Raw genomic sequence first — 26,273 nt, 5'->3', positions numbered from 1 at the left:
CATATGCATTATTTCGGTTTTCATCCGAAACTGTGCATGTATGCATTACTTCGTCTTTCACATATGCATTATTTTGGGTTTGAACCGAAATTGTCGCATGCATGCATTATTTCGGTTTTTGTTATATGCATTATTTCGGTTTTCTAACGAAAGTGTGCATATGGATAATTTCGTTTTTTCTAATATGAACTATTTACTTCTACTTAGAAAGGCTTTTAATCCGAAAAGCCGCCTACGCAGAGAGAAGTTCTGCGCAAAAATACTTCCGCTCTTCTTTTCCGGCAACACAGAAAGGAGAATTCTACTTAGTAAGGGTTATAATCCCTAAGCGCGGCCGAAGGCCGCCTACGCAGAGGGAAGTTCTGCCCAAAAATACTTCCGCCCCTTCTTTTCCGGCAAAACAGAACGGAGAGTTCTACTTAGTAAGGGATATAATCCCTAAGCGCGGCCGAAGGCCGCCTACGCAGAGGGAAGTTCTGCCCAAAAACTCTCCCGTCCCCTCTTTTCCGGCAACACAGAAAGGAGAGTTCTACTTAGAAAGGGTTATAATCCCTAAGCGCGGCCGAAGGCCGCCTACGCAGAAAGTTCTGCGCAAAAATACTTCCGGTCCCCTTTTCCGGCAACATAGAAACTAGACCTGTAATTAGTAAGGGATATAATCCCTAAGCGCGGCCGAAGGCCGCCTACGCGGAGGGACGTTCTGCCCAAAAATACTTCCTTCCCCCCTTTTCCGGAAACACAGAAAGGAGAGTTCTACTTACTAAAGGTTATAGTCGCTAAGCGCGGCCGAAGGCCGACTACGCAGAAAGAAGTTCTGCCCAAAAACTCTCCCGTCCCCTCTTTTCCGGCAACACAGAAAGGAGAATTCTACTTAGTAAGGGATATAACCCCTAAGCGCGGCCGAAGGCCGTCTACGCAGGAAGAAGTTCGTTTTCATGTATGCACTATTTCGGTTTTTGTCATATGCATTATTTCGGTTTTGAGTCGAAACTGTGCATGTATGCATTACTTCGTTTTTCTCATATGCGTTATTTCGGTTTTCAAACGAAACTGTGCATATATGCATTATTTCGGTTTTTTCGTATGCATTATTTCGGTTGTTTTCATATGCATTATTTCGTATGCACAGTTTCCATATGCATAATTTCAGGGTGCCATTTTTACCTCGTACATTGTGTTCATTTGTTTTTTATGTTTTCGTAGCAAAAGCGACCGCCTGGCTACCTGTCAGGGTGGAATTTGGCTGAAATTTATATATTTATCCACCACAATCGTTTGATAAAATGATAAACTTTGGTTAAATAGATTTCCATACAAAGTTTGACAGTTCATTTATCAAAATGATAAATCTAACACTTTTGATGAGGACCCCTATTGTTCCTAATAAAGTAGGAATAAATAACATATCATAACATAAAACTTTACACACTTTTACATCAGATAAAATGATTTTAAATCCATGTATATAAAATAAAGATTTACAATGAATACATACCTAGATATTTTTGAATTTACAAAGTTGCCAGTAACTCCCAAAAAATTTACAATCCAGATAATTATTACTTGCAGTTTCAACCGCGTCTGAACTTTTTATCAATGTTATTTTACGACAGCAGTGTCCACTATAATTAAGACAATCTCTGTTTGTTATTAAAGAAAATATGTTTCTCCTTGAAGTCTATTTCGACATTTTATTTATTAATTTTTGTATGGGAAGATGTTTGGGTAGTAGGAAAGGATCAAAAAATCACCATTGTATCGAAATTATCGACATCTTGATCTTGGTTTTATTTGAGTTGAAAATACAACTTAAATTTTAACTGAGATTGTGGGATGGATTAACGATAACCATACAAATATTCTCATTAGCGGGGTTTACACGCAGAGAACTTACAAGTACGGTTATCGTTTTGGTCCAAATGGACCAAATTTGGTCCATTTCTTTTCGTTTGGTCCATTGGCCCAATTCTTTTTAAAATGGTCCATTTCACAAGCCTTTGGTTAGGTTATTATCACCCTTTCACTTCATGCAATAGTTTCGCGCTTTAAATTTTTTCTATGTAATTGATAAGTATTCCGCCCTATGTTGAATAACGTCATCGTCAGTAAAGGTGACGATACGACCATCGTCAGCCATCGTCGACGATGACGATGGCGATATTCAGCATAGGGGCGATTGGCAACACCGGCTTAAAGTCATCTGTCAAAGCACGCTTCAAAAATATCGCCGTTTCTTGCAAATTTCAATTACTCGGTGACCAATATTAAAGTGGCTGGCAAAAATATGAAAAGGTAGCAAAACTTTAATCATAGCATTTAGCGCATGAAAATAACATTCGATTTCAATCGAAAAGATATTAAACGTCTTGAAATTATTACACTACATAATTTCTTTCTGATACTGATGTATTAGAGGTTTAAGCCGACAGGATTTGCGGCGGCGTCGTGGTCAACTTCAAAATGTATAAATATTGCCGCTACCCGACCAATTTCCTGCATTGGTAAATGCAAACAGATACTACGTTTATACGTAACTCACTGTTTATTCGATGGTGAAAAATATTTTTTTAATATTGCCTTATTATAAAAAGGCAATAATATGACCATCGAAAAAGAAAATAAAGTTAAAAATGGCAACGTCTTGATTATAAAAAGACAATATGATGACCATCGAAAAAGAAAATAAACCTAATAATGGCGGCGTCTTGCGCCAAATAGTACCAATAATCAATACTTATTTGTGTGATTTAGTTATTTGCAAATAAAAGAATTAACTTAGCGTTTATACGGCAAAGTTTACCATTTTGCAAATTGTTATTTGCAAATAATACGTGCGTATAAACGTAGTAATAATTGAATTTGAATTTCGCAAATTGAGGCTTATGGAGAATCGCGTGATTAAGTTCATAACCTGTGATCGGACTTCTACCACAATGTGCAGATCTGTCACTTTTTTGAGCATCTACCACGCAGAGTCTGAAATCTGCCACATATTCGCGTTTTGAGTAGTTTTATTTTTGCTCGACATAATTTTCTTAACTTTAAGAGCAAAAATTGTCCAACACTAAACACTATATGGTAACAAGAATGATATAATAGAGTTGGAGAAGCGAAATTTACCAACCTCCGGAAGAAAAGTGGAGTTACTATCACGGCTGCGAGAGGCTATCGAAGCAGAATNTCACAAAAAATAAAATGCTCTAATTTCACGCTTAAGTAGCGATTTTTATAACATTTAGAAAACGTCATTAAAAAAGTATCCACATTTATACAGATAGGAAAAAATAGGTATCCCGCAAAAATTCGTCTAAAAATGTATCCAATTGGATCTATTTAGATCCAAACGGCATCCCTGGATACACGCATGTCACAGATGTAATCACAGATTTCATCCCAGCTACAAGTGCAGGAAACATCGTCATCGCAGCTGGAAGCGCAANGAGCAGAAGGATGAGGCCGCTTGTTCGTCGAAGGATGTGCAGCAGACATCCGGGAAGGTTGAAGAACAGCATAAGTCTCCAAGTTCATCAACAGCTAAGGACATGAACACGTATTGGCTGCCATGTCACAGATGTCATCAAAGCTGTCGTCACAGATGCNCATTTATACAGATAGGAAAAAATAGGTATCCCGCAAAAATTCGTCTAAAAATGTATCCAATTGGATCTATTTAGATCCAAACGGCATCCCTGGATACACGCATGTCACAGATGTAATCACAGATTTCATCCCAGCTACAAGTGCAGGAAACATCGTCATCGCAGCTGGAAGCGCAAAAAACGTACATGTCATCGCAGCTAGATGAAAAGATTACTCAGCTACAAGAGAATTTATTCAATGATAACGCGGAACTCCGAGACAGGATAAATTCGAGGAACGACAAGATAAAATCGAAGCGCTTATTAAGGAAAAACAGGACAAAGTCGAAGCGAAGGTGGATGAGCTTGGAGATCGTCTCCGGGGTTTGCAGTTGAATCGTCCAGCTAATTCAACGAACGCTCCCAAGGTAAAGACTCCATCCTTTGATGGCACCACCAGGTCTTTAAGCTCCAGTTTGAGAAGACAGCTACAGCAAATCACTGGAGCATGGAGGATAAATCCGCTGATCTGTTCGTTGCATTAAAAGGACCTGCAGCGGAAATCTTGCAGACAATTCCTGACTGTGAAAGGAACATTTACGATGCATTGATGGGGGCCGTGGAAAGACGCTATGGTAGCGAGCACAGGCGACAGATATACCAGATGGAGCTGGAGAATTTCTGCCAAAAATCCAATGAGACTCTACAGGAATTCGCCTCAGAGATCGAGAGGTTGGCTCACTTGGCTATTGGAAACGCATCTGGTCAACACCTCGAAAGGGTAAAGATCCAGAAGTTCATCAACGGAATGCGGGACATGTATACCAAGCGAGAGACGTACGCGAATCCAGAGCCAACATTTGCTGAAACCGTCTCATATGCTCAGACGCGTAAAACGGCGGCGCTCCTAAGTAGACCAGCCTACAAAGCACATAGCGTGGAAGAGGAAACACCGGGNCCTCAGAGATCGAGAGGTTGGCTCACTTGGCTATTGGAAACGCATCTGGTCAACACCTCGAAAGGGTAAAGATCCAGAAGTTCATCAACGGAATGCGGGACATGTATACCAAGCGAGAGACGTACGCGAATCCAGAGCCAACATTTGCTGAAACCGTCTCATATGCTCAGACGCGTAAAACGGCGGCGCTCCTAAGTAGACCAGCCTACAAAGCACATAGCGTGGAAGAGGAAACACCGGGCGAGACAAATGAAATGCTGAAGAAGATTATCCAACTTCTGGGCGAGAAAAAGGATGGTTCTGGCAAATGTTTTTAATGTGGAAAGCCAGGCCACTTCGCCCGCGATCGCAGCGCAAGTTCCAGTGGGCTTAACAATTCAGCAGGACGCAAACTCAGGGCTGAAGGAGACGAATCTAACTCCAGTCAGTCGTTAAACTAAAACGAGCTAGCAGGAAGGGCCGCGTGCTGGCTCCAGAAGTTGAAGGGCCCATAATCTCCGTTTCACAAATTGGCCGGAATGCGAGCAACCTCACTATTGGTGTATGTGTGAATGGGCAGGAGCGAGTGCTGACAGTGGATGGTCACATTCCATTGTTCGATCTGATGTGGCTACTTTTTATGTGAAGCCAGTACCTTGAGCAAAGCTGCAGACTGCAACTGGTGAGCGAACCCAAGTGTTAGGAGATGTACTATGCGAGGTAATAATCGACGGGTTGGCCTCGTACATGAAGTTTATTGTGGCAGACATTGTGGATGAAGTCATTATCGGCGTGGATTTCCTACTTGGACAAGGCATGAAGATTGACCTCCAGGGAATGATCCTAACCTATGGCGACAGGAAAGTGCCACTTAGGGTTGGTTACGACAACCAGTGCTGCAGCAGACGGTTGGTCTTAGAGGAAGTGCTGAAGATTCCACCAGAAACGAAAGTGGTTAGTTGGGCAGAGGTTGACAGTGACGGAGACGAAATGGTTTTGTCAGAAGAAGGAAGTTGTTCACCGATACATGAAAAGCGTGACGGTTCCGCCAGCTCAGTGAAGAAAAGGTCGCAACAAGGAAGTGGTCATGGCGAGCCAGGCAGTGTTTCCGGCAGAAGGAAAGCCACTGAACCACGTTGCAATGGTGATACGCGGGTGGCCGGAAATGGAAGCGGCTGTGGAAGCAGTAGGCACACTTTGAAGTGTCCCGAAAAAGGTGGTCGGCAAACGCGAGCAGTTAAGCCGGAAGCCAAGGTTGAGATTATACATGTCCGGTCAATGAAGTTAGCATCGGCGGAAGAGCGAGATACGAAACGACGGCGGAAGTTTCAGCCCACGAGAAGAGACTTGGTCTGGTCACCACCAGTGGCCGGCAGAAGCACGACCATGTGAGATGGTGTACTCCCGAAGATAAGCCGGAAACAATGTCCAGTAACGCATTAGTTGGAGGGCAGTGTGGCGAATTCTGCGGCAACATAAAGCGAACAACGAGAAATAAGCAGAATGTTCGAAGAATGACGTAGAATGTTCCACAATGAGAAAACGCCAAGTGGATGAAAACTGCGAACAGCGAGAGAGAGCGATGAACTTCAGAACATTCTAGAGTTGCCATGTGCGAGCGCAGGTATATAAGAGCCACTACACAGCGGCAGTGTTGCCAACTTTTGATTTTCAAAAAGCACCAAAAACTTGTGAAAAAAAGCGTTTTACCACACTAAAAGCACCAAATTTTTTTGAATCAAATGATGCTATTTTCATAATGGTTTGTATTTAACAAAAGCAAAAAACTAACAATATTTACATACATAAATCAATACATAAAACTTTTTCGCTCATAAGGATTGAAAAGCCGCTACACATGCTATGGTGACTCATGCTTATGGCGTCGTACCGAAGTACTGCCCATTAAAGCTGGTATATCTCGAGAAAAAAAATCTAATCGCAACAAACGAAAGTGATGCCTTAAGTAGAAATGTGCAAAAAATGAACCGTGTTTTTGGCACTTTGGTGTTAGAATATCTAAAAATTGTAGTGCTAGAGCAATTGTGCGGCCAGATTTGGATTCAGCACCCAAAAACCATGTGTTTTACTCAGGAGGTAACAAAAAATCAAAATTTGTACAAATGGAATGAATTAGAAATGAAAAAAATAAATACTTAACTTACCTGCGTACTAGCATTTTCAACGCCAATGGAATTCAACAAGGTGGGTTTGCAACTTCAGCTTTTTTTCAATAATGGTTGTATTTTAGTGCATTTGAATTTGTAGATTCTGGTAAATTCAGTGCTGCCACAGCTTTAAATATTTCAGGTTTTTACTATCTCGGAGTAATTTTAGTTCAGAAAAAAGCACTAAGAAAGGCACTAAGCACTAAATAATTTTTTTGGCGTTTTCATTTTCAAAAAGCACTTAATCTAGTGCTTAAAGCACCAAGTTGGCAACTATGCACAGCGGAGTGAGTTAGTTACAAGTAAGCAAGCTACAAGTAAAGTGAGCAGAGAAGTGAGTTGCGAATAAGCAACTATAAGTTTATTGCTTTAAAAAGTATTGGAAAGTGTTTTTACTGTATTGGCGAGTATTGTAAATTGTTTGTTGTACAATAAAGCTAATTGTACTACAATTTGGTCATCGTTAGCATTTATTTAACAATCCAGCGATCCGAACCGAAAGATTTGGGAAATCCGGACGGGGCTTCAAGGATAATCATAACAATATGTTCGGAAAATATCTTGATATGGAAGGAACTGCTTTATACTGTCAAGGAAAAAAATTGCCGAAACACAACGCAATTTTTAGCAATTTCAATCTTGCACTGTATTACACTAAAATGAATTTTCTTAAGAGTCTAATTATAAAGTTTTGCAATTTAGGTGAAACCTTGCAGAATTTTTTTTTAATTTGTGTACAAACCCAGAGATATACCACATTTTTTGGAAATCTTTCACATTTTTTTCCAGATTCTACCACACAGAATGTTTAAGTCCGATCACTGCTCATACAATTTTTACCCTGGCATTCATTAACTTAGTTAGGGTTTACACCAGACATTAGTGGTATTCTAAACCGATAACTTTATCAAGCAGATAATCTTAAAAGTTCACGCACTCTGTTACATGAACGACCCATGACTCTTTTCGTTTACACATGCGACAATAGTCATGTTTTCTTTGGTTATAGAGCTCAGTTCACTAACTTTATACTACTAGCACGGGGATAAAGAAATTATAGAAACTACCTCACTAAATTGGAAAAAATCGTGTTTACGAGATAATATCTATTTAAATAAATATACATATACCATAAAGGCTTTTTATTTGAAGCAAGTTAAAAGAAACAATGGCAGAATGTCTATTTGTGTATGAATTCATTTGTCACGACTACCAAAACTTTGCGGCCAAATTATCAGTGAAACAAAACAAACAGACGGGATAGTAATTGAACCAGATCTCTATCATGATCATATCGTTGTTGTTGAATTTACGTGCAAAATTTGTATGCGGATCCCGATTATTGCCTAAGAAAACATTGCTAGAGTTGCGACAGAGTTGCATTGGCTTCAGTTTATCAAGTTTATTCAGTGAAATCGCTGGATAAATTTATCAGAAATGTGCAAACGAGTTTCCATACAAATTTTGAGAGTTCATTGATAAGGTTTACACTATTATAAGTTTATACGGTTTGGTGAATACCCTTAATATTGTAAAGACAATTATGTCAAAATGATGTGTTTGTTGTAAACACGGCGATTTCATATTACATTTTGACATAATATGTGTAATATGTATGTGTAGACCCCATGTAAGCGGTCTCTAGTCACTAATAGTGACTTTTGGTGGTGAACTTGGATTTTGAGACTATTTGGTATTCAGTACGCTGCCTCACGTCTCTGGTCTCAAAAAAAACACTAATTTGTCAGCTGGGTAAGAGCAGGTCTCAAAAATAAAAATATGGAGAAAAAGTTAAGTTAAAGCTGAGCTTGTTATGCAAGTTATGCAGTTACGGCCGGTTGTTCAATGTCTGATTAGCACAAATCGGAGTTAGAAGCTCCGGTTAAACACAGCGACTGCTTTATCGATCACATGTTATATGCATGATGTGGAAATCGTCGATAATGATGTTTAACTGGGATGTTGGGATAACCAGACATTGAACAACCGGCCCTTGACTTGACTTGACTTGAAAATTGTATATCTGACAAATGAGCAGCGCGTGTATGTAGTTACCCAAAAACAAAAAACACTTCACTTAGAAACTCGGAGAACTATAGATTTTTTATTTCTAAGCTAAATTTTTAAGTAAAATTTCTGAGTGCAAAGAGAACCGTGAGTTAATCATGCTGCCACATCATTTTTTCACAGGTTTTTAATAAAATTCCTTTAAATATGCCACACAAATATGATTTTTTGTATAAATGCAATTCATATGGCAATCGAAAAGCAAACCTTCAAATAAACACAGAAAATAAAATAAAAACAATCACAATTTGATACGCTTGAAGACATTTATCTCAATTGTAATTTTTATTAAATTTTACCCCAATCAAATTAAACGTGTTAAGTTGTGCGTGCGCAAATACAAATATACAAATGCTGAGGATCAAAATAAGGAGAAAAAGGAATAGTAATCGTTTCTAAGTTTCTAGGTAAGTCAAGTCAACTCTAAAAGCCTGAATATGGCAACTTAACTTAACGCAACGTAGAACTTGGAGAATCAAAATGAAACAGATTTCGACGTGGCATTAAGTTACCTTAAGTTTCGGCTGTTCAATTATAAGCAACACCCATTCAAGATAATTTTTAAGAGAGAGCCGTAAGTTACGTTAAGTTGCCATAATCAGACCATAAGTTCTGCATCACCCAGCTTTTATGCATACTTTGCACTGCTATGCCATTTTTACGTAGAAACCAAAAACCAACCGACTTCTACATATCGCACACCTAGATCTAAAGTGAGCTTACTCAAAATTCATAAGGGGGAATTTAACTGCTTGTGGATCGTACAGATTCAACGCAATCAAAACAAAAACAGATATAAAACTAGTTTTTTTCGTTTATGTATATAATCATGAAGAAAAAAATATTTCCATTAATTGGACCGTAGTGCTTTAAATTTATTTATGTAAAAAAATCGTCCAAAATTTTTTTTAGTTGATCGCACTTTATATCTAGGTGTGCGATATGTAATTCTATGCGTTGGGTAACCGCTTACACGCAAAGCTTATTTAACAGATTCCTTAAGTGACAACTCTCATGCATCGCCAAGTATGCATACATGAGCTATTAAGATTATGTTATGTCCTTTTATGTTGCTTACTTCATCTCAACTCAACTCACCTCACCTCATTTCAGCTCACCTGAACTCAACTCACCTCACGTTACCTCACCTCATTTCACCGTAACTCACCTCATCTCAACTCATCGAAACAAATCACAACTAAATTTTTTAATAATTGAGCAACGAATAAGGTCACAAATGAAATTGGTTCTTGATTTGTAACTTGATCTATATAAAATCACTCAACCCAGTATTATTTTATGTTATGTTAAATTTATTAAATCGAAAATTATAGGATTATAGAACGATTAAGAAATGAATCAAGAGAAGAGAAAAGTTTCACTTCCGCAGCGATTTCCAGACGCACTCATTCTTTTTATCCCTTTCAGACCTGTGCTTTTTATTGCTAATAATTTCCGCTGCATCGTCGGAAATAAAACAATTTTCTTAAATTTAGCTCAAGGCATACCCGTAAAATGATTTTGCAATGTCCTTTTTTGTAAACAGGACATCGCACATTTGTGCGACCTAGGTCATAAGCTGAAAAATAACTCAGGAAAAATAAAACACAATTTCGGTAAATTTTTAATGCTTTATTTAACTTAAAAATTTACAGGTACTTCATTGTTTTATAAAAATTATCTCTATTAACAAACTTATAAACAAAAACATCAATTCTTCAAAAATAGTACGCATAAGTCAATTTTTTGAATGGTATTTTTCGAAACAGTCTTTATTTTTTGCCAAACAAAGAGTTACTTTGCATTTTTGGCATCGTCCTCTTGATCGGCTTCCGCAATTATTACGGCATAACCTTGGTGGATCATCAGAAAATACAGGCCAATGATCATAGCGATCAAACCTAATGTCATCAGGTGCATCGTGGGGGCGATATTTTGTTCCGTAAAAATCTTCAGATAGTTGAAATTTTTCAACATGTTCAGGAGCTTCAAAAGAAGCTGCTAGCACAGTACCCAGCTCCATTTTGAAAGTTAGAAATGATTTTACCTTTGACTTTGGCAGTCCCACAAGCTTACAATCTTTTCTGTATTCCATCCAAGAATTATAGATTGCCAGATCAAGAAAGTGGAAAAACACTTTGACGGTCCATTTCTTTGTTTTCATTTTAATCCTATAATATTCAAGCATCTGATCACACAAATCAACCCCACCCATGAACGCGTTGTAGTTTTGTATTACTGCAGGTATTTGAACGGGACATCGGCGTTTTAGATTTCTATTCCATCTGTCAACTTCACCTACAGGATCTTTGCCACACTTGCTTGAAGCAACTATAACCGCTTTTGTGTCCTTCCATTTCACAACTGCTACGTTATTATTATTTGTGAATTGACAGATATCGCCTCGGTTCATATCTTTGTCCAGAGGAAATTTAATACATTTAGGTATTCTGTTTGCCATTATTGTGCCCGTTGCAGCAAAGTCCATTTTGTACAACGATTCTATGAGTGGAATTGTAGTGAAAAACCTGTCGAAATATATTTGACTGCCTTTTGGTAGGTTTTTTATCCCTTTCAGACCTAGCCATACCAATTGTGAGATCTGTTTTTATTTGTCTTAAATTATATGAACAAAAAATTTTTCTTGTGTTAACCGGGAAGCAGTGATTGTGCGCACTCTTTTTCGTTTGAAATGAAAGAAAAAATGAACACTTCGACGAGAAATAACGGAATACAGCTTCAGTTTGAATGTGTCGTTAAGCAGGCAAAGACATGCGTCCTCGTGGTAAGTGTTTTTATTAGTTATTATTAAATAAACTTTGCATTTAACTAGTGGCAACAGTTGACAATGAGCCTATGTATATATTGATTAACTTTTTTAAGATAAATTTTTTAAAATTGCAATTTATTTGAATGGTGTAAAAAACAGATATCACAATTGTGCTGCTCAGGCACAAGATGCAGTTTTGTTGTATGCTCACGATTGTGCTATCTTATTATTTTCTAGGAAAATTTTTCGATTTGAGCAGCAATGATGATATTGAAGCAGTTTTAGACATTTTAAATCAATCTGATATAGACTTCAGTGATGATGATGACGATGCTGATGAAACTTGGACTCCTTTTAATCTTAACACTGGTGCAGAGGAGAGTGACGAAAGTACGGATAACGACGATATTTTTGCATCTTCAAATGACGAACCAAGTACGGAAGTTGAGCAATTAAACTCTACGGCCCCAGCTACCATACAACCATCAGCGAATAGTATATACAAAGCACCTCAGAGGCGAGAAATATGGAAAAACGTACCATTTCCTAACACAGAGCTTCCTATAACGGCTGGTTGCCAAAATCAAGTAGCTGTGAAATCACCATTCGAATATCTGAAGAGCTATTTTCCAGAATCTCATTATGAAGATGTCGTAAAACAAACTAAAATGTATGTATTGGCAAAGCGTGGTCAGGAGGTGCGTTATGTATCAGCCGATATAAAAAGATTCTACGGATGTGCGATTATAATGGGGTGTCTTGGTTACCCTGCTATAAGAATGTACTGGTCGAATGAATGCAGGATTCCTGCTATATTTAATTCCATGTCTCGTGACAAATTCCTCCAACTTCGATCAGACATACACTTTGAAGACTTCTCTGTTCCAGACACGGCAAATAAACTTTGGAGAGTTCAATCAATTATCGGGACGGTAAGAAAGCGATGCAATGAATTGGCAACTGAAATTACGAACTACTCAATTGATGAACAAATGATTCCATTTACTGGAAGATGCCCTGCTCGGCAAGTTATCAGATCAAAACCGCGACCTGTTGGCTTGAAAAACCTTGTATGTGCTACATCTTCGGGTATCGTAGTGGATTTTGAAGTTTTTCAAGGGGCTGGAACATTTGAAGATTGTGGTCTTGGGCATGGACCATCTATAGTAATGAGACTATTATACCAGAGCGCACTTGTGCACAAGTGTATTATAACTTTGTTCGCATAACGGTTGTTTGTAACGCCCAAAACGAATCGAGATAGATATAGATAAAAGAGAAATCGATTAAGCCATCTATGTCCGTCCGTCCGTCTGTCTATCCGTGTACACGATAACTCGAGATATGTCCACGAAATTTGGTAGGTAAGTTTCCCTTTATCCAAAGTAGGTTGGGATTGAACAGGGGCGACATCGTACAATAACCACGCCCACCTCCCATACAACGGCACTTTCTAACTATGCAAAAACTACGATATTTCCGTATATACTGGATCCAAATTATTGAAAGTTGGTACGCGAAGTAGAAGTTTGGCAATAAATAAGACAGTTATGAGTTTTTTTTATCGGCGTGGCACCACCCACTTACGATGAAATGCTGTATCTCTGTAGTCCCTTCACCAATGCCCACCAAACTCGGTACGAACATTGCTTAGATCCCCACTAAGAAACCCTTTGAAAATTTTTTAAATCATACAAGAACCACGCCCACCTCCCATATAACGGTAATTTACAGAAATACGAAAACTGCGATAAATTGGTAACTAGTTAAGCTAATTTACTCAAAATCTATATATACAATGACCGTTCAGCAGAAGATGCTAGTTAGGGAAAGTTATGGGATAATGGGCGTGGCACCGCCCACTTACGCCTACATATGTGTATCTCGGTAACCGGTTAATCAATTTCTACCAAGCGATATGTTGAAAATTTTTGAAATCGGACTAAAATTACCGCCACCTGCCATATAACAGTAAATTTCGGAAATACGTAAATTCTGATATTTCAATAACTCAACACGCCAACTTACAACAATCTCTTAACAAGACACAATATTATCGATTCTTGTAAAATGGGCGTGGCACTACCCCCTTATGACTACATACATAACTTTATATTGATAGCCCCCTTATCGATTTCCATTAAACTTGCTCCAATTATTTTAATATCCCATAGCATATTATCGAAATTTTTTTTACATCGGGAAAAATATTCTTGCTTATCATGCAGTTTCTGAAAGGTGCGCCGGGAACATAAAGTTCGGTTTCGCCCGATCTTATACTTCTTTACTTGTTTATAAATAATTTACAACACTAATATAAAAATATTTTATAGATCCCCAAGACGTCGAAATACGAGTCATTAACCCTTAACATGGCACGGGCATTTACAGGCAACTTCTAACAAAACAAGTAATTTAGGCAACAGTTTTGTCGGTACTTACACAACTCCAAATTGAGAAGAGATATCGTTTAAAAAACTCACAATATCTTTTTAGTTTTTATGGTTTAGCTGTTTATATTTATGCATCCTAAAAATCCACATTTGAGTTAAAGATAGACACATAATCATAATGTCCATATAATATTTTTTTAAAAGAGTAACATTAAACATTTCTAAACGTTCACTGTAGTTACATTTAATACAATATACATATAATATTTGTTTTTTTGTATTTACTTTTCGAATACACACGCGTATATATTTATATTAAGTAAGCATGTGTGGACGTGTATTATGACTTTTGTTCAGACTTTTCCAGTTTTCACCGTCTCTTCAGTAAATTTTCACTCGAATTATGAAGAATGCGTTTTATACCATGTTCGGACCGACATCGAAAACATATTTTCGTTCTAAATCTGGTTTTCGACATAAAACTTGTGTTTTCGTCCATGTAAAATCTGTCAAACGAAAACCAGTTTTCGCTAAAAAAAACTACTTGATAACTCACGTTCCACTCATTCCAGTCGGTGTCTGGACTATTTTTTTTTCGATTATTTATCGAAGTGGAGGCAATATTTTATCATCTTTAATATGCCAATTCGGATTTATGTATTGTTAATTGGCTGGTCTAATTTAAATGAGAATAAAAGAAAATGATTGTTAATAAAAAGAAAATGAAAGATCAAGATTTAGGTTTGGTTTTTTTGTAGCAAAACTGTAAACAAAGGATGTAAGAAATTAACAGCCGGTGCGAACAGCCTTCAGCCCACAATCTCAAAACTCCTTTTCAAAGTGTTTTCGTTTTCGGTCCGAGCATGGTATTATATGTATAAGCATATGTACATAACTTTGTACAGATACCTATGTATATGTGTATACACATGTACATACATATATGCATGTACATATGTAGATTGATTAGAAAAATATTGAGCATGTTAAAATGAACATATATTCAATTCGAGAACTATTTAAAACCGCTTGAGCATTTCCATGGTCTTAAATTACAAATAAAGAAAAGAAAAACGCTGCACAAATCAAGGTGTATTAAACAAGGTGTGATTGACAACTTAGGTAGGCTCTCTTTTAAGGTACTATTATGCCAAAAAATATAAACAAGAGATTCAAAATTCATAAAAAATTGTTTCAATTTGACTTTATAGGATGGTTCTTCTATGGCTCTTCTGAGAGCAATGTCAAATTCAATCACACTTTGTTGAATACATTTTGGTATATATGTAGGTATGAATGTGTATAAAATGTATGTTTTTATTCAATAATAAAGTATGATTTCAATCGAAAATCGGTGTATGAACATAATTACTAAAACTTATTAACAATAAGTTCGCAATAATAAATATTTTGGCATTCATTTATGAACCTCTTTCGTAGTTCTTTGTGTTATTATCTACAAATCACTTTTAAGCAGCACCAAGCAATATAATCTTCGGTAAGAATAAATCGTACGCTCTTAAAGCTACACATAACTTATACATGAATGTATATATATATATATATCGATGCTTTTTAATGAATTAACAATTTAAATTACAAATTTGTTTGTAAGTAATAAATTTAAATCATTTACATACATGCATATATAGTAGTAAATTGTTTTATTGGCATGAAATAAGTATTGTATTCATAGTTATATTCCATATTACATCACTTAATTAAGCTTTTGAGTATACATACTCGTACATAACTGTTTAATATTGCCATTGGTTTCGACACAACCTTTTCAAATTTCAACATAAGCTATCCTACCATAAACTCTCTAATATTAACATCAACCAATTGGTATTGTAACACAATCAGAAACCGTCTCTCACTTAACATTCTTTTGTACAAACCTACGTATGTAGTAGTAATTTCACTCCAATCAAGTGTCTTTCTGTGCCATGATTTACATTTTTCATAAATAAACTTAACGGTATATCGAGCTCAAATCCAACCAATCTTTACTTTTTTGAAAACCGCTTATATGCTTCGTTGTCTTGGAAACTTATTACGTTTGCCCAGTATACGCATCAGCTGTTTGGACATGAAGAAAGGTTTTTCAGATGAACCATCATTTCGTTCGCAGTCCTCCAGAAAGCATAGAAACAACGTATCCACTGCCATCGAGTATACTCCAAAGAACACCGTGGTCATGATGAAGGCCGCAATCACGACAAGCGTCACAGGCACCGCGTTATAGTGCAGCTGTATGAGATGTGGACTACGCACCACAAAGTAGTAGGTACCAACGCCAGCAGCGCCTGTTAGCAATACTTTGGATAGAAAGAACAGAAAATCGGTGACTTTGTCCACAGCGATGACACGCAAAAAGTTTCGCATAATCAAATTGAAAGCATCTTTGGCGCTGGCACAGAAATTCTTGCCGTGTATGGCACACATGATATACGCGTTGCGGTTGAGGAAGCGCAGGAAGTTCTCAAGTAGCCAAAAGAAGCATCTCATGCAACAAAGTATTGCGCGTGTGACCGCATTGTCGTATTTTATTAGCTTCGAATGGAGATATTCCAACGCTATGCGTATCATGCGACATACAGCAAGAATTAGCGAGCCAAACGCCAGCGTGCCAAGATGATAGAAGATGGTCTGCCGGAAGGCGCGTCCCAAGGTGAAAAATGGTACATCGCGTTTCTTGAAAGTCCAATACCAAGTGGCAAATGTGAGCGCCAACACCATGTCGCTGAAGGCTGCAATAAAGAATGTCAGCCAGAAGAAACCGAATACATTGTAGACAATGGACCAAGTAACGAAGGGTGGGTGCTCGATTTCCGCAAAACTACAAGTGGTGCGCGTGCAGGGACTACGCTGCCCGAAATCAGCGTTAAAACAGTTCTGCTCGAAGATTTTGGGATCGCAACGTCCGCCTACTTTATATTCAATCGCCGGACCAGTACAAACACAGTTTTCATTGGTAACACTTGTTAAGCTGTTGGCGTCCAGTTGGCGTATCATGCGGAAGGAAGGTTCGCCAATTGAACCCAAATAGAGACCAACTCCAATAGCATATGTGACGGCCAAAATGAAAAGCACCCAAGAGAAGATGGGAAAGAAGACGGTTGAGATGATGCTCGAGACTGCTTTGCTGCCCTCTTTCGTTAACGCAATAGCGATTTGGATGCGACTTCGCAATACAATCACCAACAGCAGAATAACAACAAAACTGATGGCAAGAAAAATGCTTAAATACAACCAAGTGCTAGGCTCTTGCAACACATTTTTTACTGCTGCTTCCAAGTTAAGTGAATGATTGGGCACCGTTGCTGTTTCGCGCCAAAAACGGTATTGCTTCACGCAGTAATAGATGCCAAAGCCAAGGCCGACTAGCACACCAAATATCGATAGCCAAAGAATCGGTGCAGCGAACCAGCGCATCAAGGCGATCAAAATCAAAGATGCGATCAATGTGCACATCAGCGCCATTAGCACCACGTACCATGAGTTCATTATGTCCTCGACAATCTCTTCTCCAAGTTGCTGCGCGTCATGTGTGCCGTTGTAGAAGTGCGCAACCATGTTGCCTACCAACTTCGCCAAACGCGTATCCGCTTGACGCACCTTCTGCTTGATAGTCTCAGCCTGTTCAGTACGTCGGCGACATTGTATAGCGGGCTCTTCCACCAGCTCTTGCTTTGTCCTTACAGCTGGCTCAGGTATAGCGGTCAAGGCTAATACTTCCATCTTCACTTCAGATAAACTTGAATTATCGTCGATCAACGCATCGATAAGACCGCTCATACCACCGTTGGCTAAGCTGGCGCTTTGTGAACCATTAGAAGCACGTCTGCTACGTGGCAATAGAAATGATGGTATAAGCTCACACATTTGCGGTGAAAATTCCCACATACAGCGATTTAGAAATGGTGCGCTCTTCATGTACCACCTTGCGCAACGTTCGTTATCGATGGCACGTTGAATGCCATTTATGTCTCGCAAATTGTTTTTATCAGCTTCTGTGAGGCATATCAGGCGTTCTTTAAGCTCTGGAAATGAAAGTCTATCCTTCAATCTATCCCAAATGAAAGTCTGAGTGGGACAACTTTCGACGCACACTTGCTGCGTGGGACAGCCTGTGAGCGGTACAACCGGATCAATGCATTTGCCCAAATCGAAGAAAAATAAATACTTCTTATCCAGCACCGATGAGTCAATGCCACATTTGCGATTGAATGAATCGGTTGGCACAACTAATTTATTGAGATCTCCATTTCGTACTGCATACTGTGCGATGAAGCCCCAACCAGCTAAAAAGATAATGAAGATGAGAAGGCAGGGCACATCTGTACAGCTTCGATTACGCCATTCCGGACCACGAAAATTGCGATCGTATGGCACAGGCTTGCCATACTTTTCGATCAATTCACGATCTTCGGCCATTGATCATAACCTCAGGACGAAGGGAAAAATATTGAGCTGGCTGGAGATGGAGGGATCCTGGCGCTGGGGAGGAGCTGCAATGAAAAGAATGTGTATAGTCATTAACACATGTACACATGTATGTCAACCTTTTTAGCTTAGAATTTTACTTGTATTCAAATAATATTAGTATGTATGTAAGAGTACTGTGCAAGCGGGCTAATTACCCACTGGGAAAATAGGTAAGCACCTTACGAGGTAAGCCATGTCTTCTTTCAGTTTTTAGTACCAAAATTGTCATCATGGCCAATGTCATCTACTAGTAAAGCACAAAATGAACACCTCCAACGACACATTACGTTGTCAGTTGCAAAGTAACGTGCAGCCGAAGTTATCTCCAAGCGCCGAACTACTCCGAGCGACTTCTCTGCATTACACGTAACTTACTTTGTAAAGCGGCTCAGAAGTATGTCTGATACCAAATGTACATTCTAAATTCCTACTTACATAAGGCGGCCATGCCTTTGTAAAAGTAAGGGACGTTCGGCAGGGAAATGGTAATGACTGCCAGGTGAAGAGTAAGTTGCTAATAAGGTATTATTACGTGCTCCTAATTCTCACTGGGTACATATGTAGGTGTGCGACATTCGACGCGTCGCGACGTTAGCTATAGTGTGGAGATAATTTAATTATAGCGATAGCGTAATCTACTGCAAAGCGTTTTTGTTTGTCTACCGGCAGCAGGTATACATTTGTATGGACTTTTTGACACACATCCTATATTATTTATGAATCAGATGACAAAATACTGAATTTCCATGTAAATATCTGTCGTACAATTTTACTCTACTTATTAAAAATTAGTAAATTCCCGGCTGTGCCTTTGAAGTATTTTTGTGTTGTTAACCCCTCCTAAAACTCTTATGGCTTCACTTAAATAAATAAAATAGAATCGAGAAGCTTTATGAAGTGAGATTTTCATAGAAATTTTCGATTTATGAAGCATATTTTCTTTTTAATGAGTAAGGGTTTTAGTTAAGATATTTTCGAAGGCATTTAATCCTGAGAATTAAATTTATTCTCGTATAACTCGATTTTCGACTTTCTTCAAAGGTGTATTAATTCAGTATTTAACTTATCGCTTTAACTGAATACAATTTTTCGAATAGGTGGGAACGCGCTACAAAAATATTTTCTTCAGTTAACTTTCTTAAACTTCTTAAGTTTGATACCCGTATTGTAATATTTCATTTATTTTATCAATTTATTAATTCAATAAATTTTTACAAACAGGTGGCAACCCTCATAAAACACATCATATTTTTAGCAGAAAACTTTCCTAAACCTTATTAGTTCGATTCCCGTAATTTATCTTATCAATTAAATCAAATTGGAATTTTTAAACAGGTAGCAACCTTCCACAAAAATATTTTCGATTCTAAGCCTTCTTAAATCTCTTTCTTTTGACAGATATATTGAAATATTTACTTTATCTTGTCCATTTACTTAAATTTCAAACAGGTGGCCACTCTCTCATTATTTTTTTCCAATATTTTAAGTTAAGAGCTAACTATAATATGAATAAGCTGCCGTATCTGGCTGTCAGAAAATAAACGAAAAGTCTGTCAAATGCATAAGCAACGTAGTGTAGACTTTTAGGTGGCTATATTTTACTTACATGAGTTCAGTGTTGCCACATTTAATTTGATAAGAGGAAACGCTTACGGCCCACTTCCTAAAGTGGAACCAGAACTTCTTTTGACCTGTGTTACATGTAGGACTGAATCGAAAAAGTTACCAAGTTGAAAAATAAGTTACCAAGTTACCAAATATGATAAATAAAGAAAAAAATTACCAATTTCGGTAAAAAAAGTTCAATGCGGCAACACTGCATGTGTTACATATGCACATACATACGTACGAGGACAAACAGCTGATTCCGTACGGAAGGTGCGATCAGTATCGCTCTTTCCTTAAGCAAATGACGTTTGGCGAAACTTGACGAAACTTGATGTTAAGCACATTATAGTTTCAGAATAGGATTTATGTGTATTCGCACGTTTGCATACGCTTGCTTATTCATATTATAGTTAGCTCTTTAGACCTCTAGCAATGCATCGATGAAAACTGGGCTCGAATCGTAACATCCGTGGACGGATCGAAAACGATACGACCGAAAATTACGTGATACGTCAGGCAGTATAAGCTGAATGAGATAAAGAGTACGTTCACGTATGTCATAATGCGAAAAATATGTTTTTACGTGACGAGTAATACGATAACGTATGTTACGATTCGAGCCCCGCTTTCGATTCTATGCACTAGTTTTTGAGTGATGCGCGTACCTGTTTAAAGCAAAGCAAACCTCCATATGAATTGTAGCCCAATCAATTTAAGTATAAAAATTTAAAAGTGTCAAATGGCTAAAATCAACCCTTGATTTTTGAGGATTTTTTTCGCCGAGCGTATTGAGCATTTTCTTCCATACAAGCATTAACGAAATCATTTTATATGGGAGGAAATGCTCAACACCCTCGGCGATAAAAATTCTAAAAAATCAAGGGTATATTTAAGCCACTTGAAACTTGCACAGTATTATACTAATGGGCTACAAAATTTCGATAACACATTTTTCTTAATTTTACCATTTTTTGTGAATTCTGTACAACGTTTGAAATGTTGATTTATATATATGTATATATATTTTATAAAAAAAAAGTTTTCGGAACTCCGATAAGCAGTGAGATGGGCTTGAAAAACTTAAATTTAGAGGTCGCTACAACAATATAGTTTCTATACCACAATTTAACACTGAAAACGATGCAATAGTTGGTATGTGTAACATTCTTTGGTAACTTATTTTTAATTTGTTACTCATACGCCGTGCTGCTCCATATCCTCTCTGATGACGTAAGTGTATAACATGATAGTAATATATAAATACATATATAGTAATATGTATATTTAATAATAATAATATGTATAACATGTTGGAGCCTCACTATATAACAACGGTGCCCAGCAAAAAACACGATTACCACAGAAACGAAAGTGGAAACGAACTAGGCGATGGGACCATCGGCGTAGCCAGAATGAAATTTAGGGGGCATGGGGGCTCGACCCTATTAAGCTGGCATTTCAGGGTACTATTTTATATATATATAAGGAAAATTTGAAAGTTAGGGGGGGGCTCGAGCACCCCCCTTCCCCTACCTGGCTACGCCCATGGATGGGACCCAGCAAAAAACACGATTACCACAGAAACGAGAGTGGAAACGAGCTAGGCGATGTGAATCGCTTACCCTTTCGCTTCAAGAAGGCATTATTTTAACATGGTAATGTCATCGGCGGTAAGCCCTTACCCGCAGCATTGCCTTTAAACGAAGGGAGAATGCATGGATAAAGATAATACAGATAAGCGAACAAAGGATGCCTTACAGAGAAACTAATGTAGAATGCCTAGATAAGTACATACTTATTGAAATTAAATCGAAATCAGAAAATGTCTTAAAAGATTAAAATTAATTAAAATTTTTATAAATCAGTTTTTATACATACATATGATTTTACTTAAAAATCGGTATGTACATACATGCATATTTAATTAGCTTAAAATTGTACTTCCTCTCTCTTGTATTTCACTTCATTGACTGACTGACTTCAACTCCGCTGCAAATTGAAAGCAAAACATGATTTTTATGCGAGACAAATTTCCACAGAAAGTAACGGTAGAAAAACAATTTTTAGATATTCATTCTATTTTTCAGCTGACTACGATGCAGCATTCTACTTTGCATTCCCCGAAATGAAGCAAAGAAGCGAATTAAAAAAGAAATATTATAGGACATTCTACTTTGCATTACCGGCAATGCCTAAAAGAAGCGAAAAAATCGAAGGCATTATAACGCTATGCCTTCTAGAACACGTTACCACTAAAAGCGATTACCGATTTTTTGCTGGGTGGGCAAACGCGGCTCTTTGCGTAGCAAAGTGCGGCTCTACTTTCTCTTTGCCTAGAACATGTTGGCTCTTTTTACTTTTTAAAATACATATTTCTTTGCTGGACATTATTTTTCATTGTGTTGTTTTTTTTTTTTTTATTTTAGTCCTTTTATATACACATACGTAAATTGATACCGGAACATTACCCGCAATTGGAGAATGAAAATTGGCTTTCTGACCTTATGTTCTTTACCGATATGATGGAACATTTGCAAAACTTGAATTTGTCTCTACAAGGAGAGAATAAAAATCATTTTAAAAAATGTTTTTGATTTGTCGCAAATTATTTAAAGTTTTGAAGCCAAAACACGTCTTACAAGGCTAAACTACGTATTTTTATTCATGATCTCAAAAAAAGAATATTTCATAATTTTCTATGGCTAGAAAAAAATATTACACATGATTTAAAAGCAGATTTTGAAGAAAGATTTGAAATTAATTTAAATGTACGTTTGGGTACCTCATAATTTACAATATCCGAAATACTCCTTTTTAAGAAAAGCGAAGAAGAGTTGGAGTTTTTGGAAGTAAAAGAAAATAAGGCACTGGAATGCAACATAAAGCTTTGTCATTGTTTGAATTCCGGCAACAAGTACCAAATTTAAAATATCCGCTGTTGAAAACAGCTGCGTGCCATATATTTTCAGTTTTTGCTACAACGTATAACTGGGGTCTTTGTATTCTACAATTCGTAAGTCAAACTACCGTACACAATACCTGATAATCATTGTAAGTTATAAAAACTATCAGCTTTTTGTGTTCGTGTAAACAAAAGACCTGCAAAGTAGGGGAAATTGAAAGATAAAAATGTCATTTCATTTTAAGGGAAATCTGCTAGTTTCTTCTGGAAAAATTTTTGCCAACTGCAATTTGCCAGCAAGAAAACAGCTGATCAAAAACAGCGAATAATTAAACTTGTAACAAGTAATTATTCGTTTAGTCAGTGAACTGTTTCAGGATAAGAATTCAGGTTTTGATTTTTAAGTTTTCAATGTTGTACTTTTGAATGTAAACAAAATTTCTTTCAGCTGTTCGTCTAACTTGCAAGTTTCTGCAAATTTTCTTTTCTGTGTACTAAATATTTTGGATATTTTTCTCTTGTGAGAGCATAGATGACATACCGTCGGAATTTTGCTGTTGGACATTTTTTACTGGAGATTTTAAACGAAATTACCTATTGACTAACCAACATTTAACAGATCTGTTACGAACGGCTTTAACTGACGTAAAACCAGATTTTGAAAATTTTGCCAAAGAATCTTTTGAATTTTCTTTAATATCTATCTTACGTACATATATTAGAATAATAATAAAATTAATGTTTTCCATTTCTTATAATAACTTTATTTAAAAATAACATTTTTTTGTTGTTTTTTGGCTCTTTGTAGCATTTAGAATTTACGTGTGGCTCCTTTCGGCCTCGGCCTTGCCTACCCCTGCTATATAACGACAACACTTCACCGGTTGGCCTGTAAGTTGGCCCCTGATATCATTCTATATTTAAATTTTAAAATAATTTATCTTTAACTATTTATCAACTAGTTAATTAAAGTAAATTTTTACAGTGTATTTTAACAGTAAACAAATATTTGGCATTTTCCCTGTTAGGTTTTGAACCACCATCCTATCGAAGGAATCCAGTTCAAATTTTAATTAGAAACAAAGTTAATCCTTTATATATATTTTTTTTTAAGCGGTTTTTTTGCTAAAAATTACTTGTTGAGAATTGCATCGGGGCTTACCATTGATCACTACCGCACGGCACCGCCAAAAAATGAAAAAATGTTGCCCGACAAGAAGCGAAATTACTGTTTTTTTATTTTTGTTAAAAATAAATTTCCCAAAGAGCCACGTTTGAAATGACTATGAAAGGACTATGTTCCCTTTGACGCATATCAAAGATCAAGTGGAAGTGGAAACTTGTATGACTGCCATTTAAAGCTCGGTTATATAGGAGCCTGAGAAATAACTAGATGGTTCACAAGGTGATGTATTGTTGTATGTCGTAAAGTTGTTAACGACTAAATAAATGTTTAGGGGACTTGAAACAGCAACCAACTATTTTTTAACGGTGTGAAATTTCATAATAAGAATTGGTGAATCCCTTAAATATAGTTTTGGCCGTTTAAAGTTTCCGACATACAACAATGCGACAGTATACAACTTCTTGTGAACTCCCTAAATATGTTTAAAGACACTTTAATAAAAGATGATAAGTCTGACTTTTGACCAGTTTTATTACACAAATAGTCCCCCGGATAACACGACCTAACATCGCATCCACACAGGCAAAAAATATTGGCTACAATTTCTCATTTTGTTTGCCACGTTTTATCGGTGCACTTGCACAACATGTGCATTCGGAAAAATCCGCATTGATTTTTGCGAATGCGAATGTTAAAATTAATTTCTTGTACACCACAATTTCATGGTTTACAAAAAAAATAATTCTATACTAAATCATAAATTTTGCGATAAGTTTACAATTAATTATAATAATACATACATATGTACATATGTAGGTGTGTAAGTCTTTTTAAAAACTGAGTTTTGATTCGACTGAATTTCCTTAAATTTCAAGCCTTATTAGTGTTACTTCATACTATTAAGGTTACTTCATTGTACTAACATTGTAATTTTCGTTGTTGGTGTTTCCGAAATACATCATACTAACATTGTGTTTACAGATCATGTATGGTAGGTATATATATGTACGTAAATACAATGCGAACAAAATAAGCAACCCAAGGCGAATATGTTGTACGTGTCCATTGAATGAAAATCAAAAAAGTACACACATATTTACTACACAAATGCATAGACTTATAATTAAAGCAGTCTAGTCATTACTTAACTTGGAAAGTTATATTAACTAAATAACAAAAAGCAACTTACGCATTGCACATTAAAGGAATCGCTTTCAAATTTTTGTGATCGCGTTCACCTCCATTTGCAATGGGTGAAAATAGATGACAGCGACGTGTGCGTTGAGAGGAACTAGAAATCTGCTTTATGTGTTATGCATCAAAGACCATACACATGCATGTATGAATGTAAGCATGTACATAAATATGTATCGTGTGCCACAACACTTTATTTCATTTAATTTCAGTAATTCCATTTTTTTAGGGGAATTCGATAATAATCCTGTTTTATGGTAAAGCCTAAACAGGGTACTCAAGATGTAGCCTGTTTTATGCAAGCTCCATCTCTCAAAGCTGTTTTGGTGGAAAGTACAAACAACACTTAATACGATTAAGACCTAAGGTGGCGAAAATTGTCATCCAGCAAACTGAACCAGAATTACATACTTTAATGACTTGGTTTTTTACATTAAAATTGCATAGTTATAATTTACAGTTGCAAATGTATTCCCTACAAAACATGTATTTAAGTATAATACTGGAGGTTTTATAGAGGTCACACATTGACGTTTCTAAGTGTCAGGTGCGGGTGTAATTCCAGTTCAGATAATGCTTCACTTTTCTTCCTGGAAATATTTTTAAATATTTCAGACTAATGTCTTGCAAGTTTCGTTTAATTAAGTATGTCTATATGTATGTTGGTTTAGTTTCCTTTACTCTGAATTCCAGATTCCAGGGGTGCTCCTAATATGTAATCAGGCATTTGACCATTTGGTATGCCCCTGAATCAAAAGTATTTTTGCAAGGCAATTACGAAAAAACAATTCTTTTATTGAACATGGGCCTCGCTTTTTTACACTTTCGTCATATCTTCGGCATTTAAAGTCGGATCTTAAAGATATATCGATATTCTTGTCTTGTCTCGTGGATAAAACTTTTTTGTTCGAAAGTTCATTGACTTCAATTAGCCCGTACTAGTACTTACCACGGATATTTACATCCACGTATCCTCTGGATAGAAACCAAACACCCGTTTGGGAGCGAGCTAAAGTGAGAAGGCGTAAAACTTCGCGTG

The 26,273-nt window shown here is 37.0% G+C and overlaps 1 protein-coding gene across 6 annotated transcripts in view; it reads right to left on the bottom strand.

Moving 5' to 3' along the window:
- Positions 1-15,206: 15,206 nt before the first annotated feature.
- Ctl2 (Choline transporter-like 2) overlaps positions 15,207-26,273 on the bottom strand; it is a 53,286-nt gene continuing 42,219 nt past the window's right edge. For all 6 annotated transcript variants that reach the window (XM_017616783.1, XM_017616785.1, XM_017616786.1 and 3 more), the window contains one exon: positions 15,207-18,427. In XM_017616783.1, coding sequence (XP_017472272.1) covers positions 15,942-18,353 — 2,412 coding nt within the window. In that variant the 5' untranslated portion in view covers positions 18,354-18,427 and the 3' untranslated portion in view covers positions 15,207-15,941. The remainder of the gene's footprint in view (positions 18,428-26,273) is intronic.

Source organism: Rhagoletis zephyria, unplaced genomic scaffold, assembly GCF_001687245.7.
Source record: "Rhagoletis zephyria isolate East Lansing unplaced genomic scaffold, Rhagoletis_zephyria_1.1 Rzeph_scaffold_01271, whole genome shotgun sequence".
In the NCBI taxonomy this organism is placed as follows: domain Eukaryota; kingdom Metazoa; phylum Arthropoda; class Insecta; order Diptera; family Tephritidae; genus Rhagoletis; species Rhagoletis zephyria.
The sequence above is the reverse complement of the archived record's forward strand: the minus strand, read 5'-3'. Positions and strand labels throughout refer to the sequence as shown.